Source organism: Coturnix japonica (assembly GCF_001577835.2).
Source record: "Coturnix japonica isolate 7356 chromosome 1 unlocalized genomic scaffold, Coturnix japonica 2.1 chr1random1920, whole genome shotgun sequence".
Classification (NCBI taxonomy): Eukaryota; Metazoa; Chordata; class Aves; order Galliformes; family Phasianidae; genus Coturnix; species Coturnix japonica.
Window position 1 is genome coordinate 1 of NW_015439117.1, and position 1,762 is coordinate 1,762.

At 62.5% G+C, this 1,762-nt stretch overlaps 1 protein-coding gene across 1 annotated transcript; it reads right to left on the minus strand.

The window, feature by feature from the left end:
• Nucleotides 1-113: 113 nt before the first annotated feature.
• LOC107306769 (mitogen-activated protein kinase 12-like) lies at nt 114-1,083 on the minus strand. Its single transcript, XM_015850117.2, has 2 exons — nt 894-1,083; nt 114-456 (listed from the first exon to the last, which is right to left on the minus strand). Exons 1-2 carry the CDS (start codon nt 1,007-1,009, stop codon nt 150-152), a joined length of 423 nt encoding a protein of 140 aa, XP_015705603.1. The 5' UTR covers nt 1,010-1,083; the 3' UTR covers nt 114-149.
• Between the last annotated feature and the right edge of the window lie 679 nt (nt 1,084-1,762).

The following is a 1,762-nucleotide window of genomic DNA, read 5'->3' on the forward strand; positions in this document are numbered from 1 at the left end:
GGGCCCTGTCCAACCTGGTCTTGAACACCTCCAAGGACGGGGCATCCACAACCTCCCTGGGCAGCCTGTTCCAGGGCCTAACCACTCTCCTAGTGAAGAACTTCCCCCTAACATCCAACCTAAATCTTCCCTCCTTGGATCCATTTCCCCTAGTCCTGCTCACAGGAAACTCCCATTTGCGTGAGCTGATGTCTGCAGATGAAGGACAGATGAGCGGGTCTTGTCGAAGAGCCCTGAACACTACACAGCTGCACGACAGCTTGTCCAGCTCTGCCCAGTTTCCTTTCTTTTTCAGCGCACATAAGATCTGTGAGGACTGAACTTACATTTTCATGTTTCATGTGCTTCAGTAGCCGTAGTTCTCGGTAGGTCCTTTTGGCATGGATGATAGACTGAAATGGTCGGGACAGCTTCTTTACAGCCACTTTGGTGCCGCTTCTTCCATCCACGGCGGAGCTTCAGGGGAGCAGAACAGCGCCGGGTGAGTGCGGGCGGAGCGGCACCGCCGTGCTGTGCCCTGCCCTGCCCTGCCCTGCCGAGATAAAAGAACCCAACCCAAGTGTGCCGCTCCACGATGGAGCCCGGGATGGGGACACAAACGTCTCGCAGCGCGTTCCCAAGCACGCACGGGCGGACCCCGCTTCCCCGCCCGGCTCTCCGCGGGATGAGGCCGCCCAGGTGCGGGTGGGGCCGGCCATCCTCAGCCCCCCCGGCCCGGCAGCGCAGCCCGGCTCGGACCCGGCGTCCGGAAAAAGTTGGCTGAGAAGAAACCGAAAGCGCCGCGCCCCGCCGACCCCGGGCTGTGCCCCGCAGAGCCGCCATCGCGGCCGCCCCCAGCCCCGGGGTGCGCCCTCCCCGCCGGGGCAGCCGCAGCCCGGCCCCTTCCCGCTCACCAGACGGTTCCGTAGGCGCCGGAGCCCACGGGCTGCAGGTCCCGGTAGCGGTCCCGCACTTCCCAGAGGGTTTTGGTGATCTCCTGCCGGTAGAAGCCGATCTTGGGGGAGGACATAGTGCGGCCCCTGCCGCCACCTCCAACAAAGAGCCCGGGGGGGAGCGCCGAGCGCCGGGCCGGGCCGAGCGAGCCGAGGGGCCGGGCTTGGCCGCGCTCCCTCCTCGCCTCCCTCCCCTCCTCCTCGCCCGCCCATGCCCCGCTCCCTGCCCCGCTCCGCTGGGGGCACCGCCTGGCCCGGCTCCCTGCCCCTCCGGAGTGCGGGGAGAAACGCGCTGCAGCCCGGTGTGCCGTCAGCGTGGAAAGGCGCTGTCCCGGCAGGTGCTGGGCACGGCAGGAGCGGTGTGTAGCGGTGTGTAGCGGTGTGTAGCGGTGTGTAGCGGTGTGTAGCGGTGTGTAGCAGTGCTGCTCCGGCCGCTTTTTCTTCCAGCAGCTCAGCGCCTCCAGCACTTGGGCTGCTGTCCGCCCCTCTACCAGCAGCAGCGTGTCAAAGCCGTGGTGCCCTGGTCAGCTGTGCTGGTGAATGGCACTGCACATGGTTGGCACTAGATGGTCTTTTAGGTTCTCTCCAGCCCATTCTGTGGTTCTGTGGTGTGGTTCTTGCAGTCTGGACTCTTGTGTCAGTGCTTTGGATGTGGTAAAACACTGCTGACTTTTACACTAAAGTGTTAAGGGATATAAAGTAAAAAATAGAAACGGGAAGAGGAAGAAATGTGAATTTAGTTGTAACTGTAGAGGCCACTAAAGTGTTGTCCTGCATCAAATGATATTCTACCACTGAGCTGGAGCAGGGAAATGCATGGTGGCTGTGAC

Excerpts from the sequence above, each read along its gene's own strand:
- LOC107306769 (XM_015850117.2), bottom strand. The coding sequence starts at position 1,009 with ATGTCCTCCCCCAAGATCGGCTTCTACCGGCAGGAGATCACCAAAACC. Across the intron at positions 457-893 it reads GGCGCCTACGGAACCGTCTG|CTCCGCCGTGGATGGAAGAA; the intron begins GTGAGCGGGAAG and ends GCTCCCCTGAAG.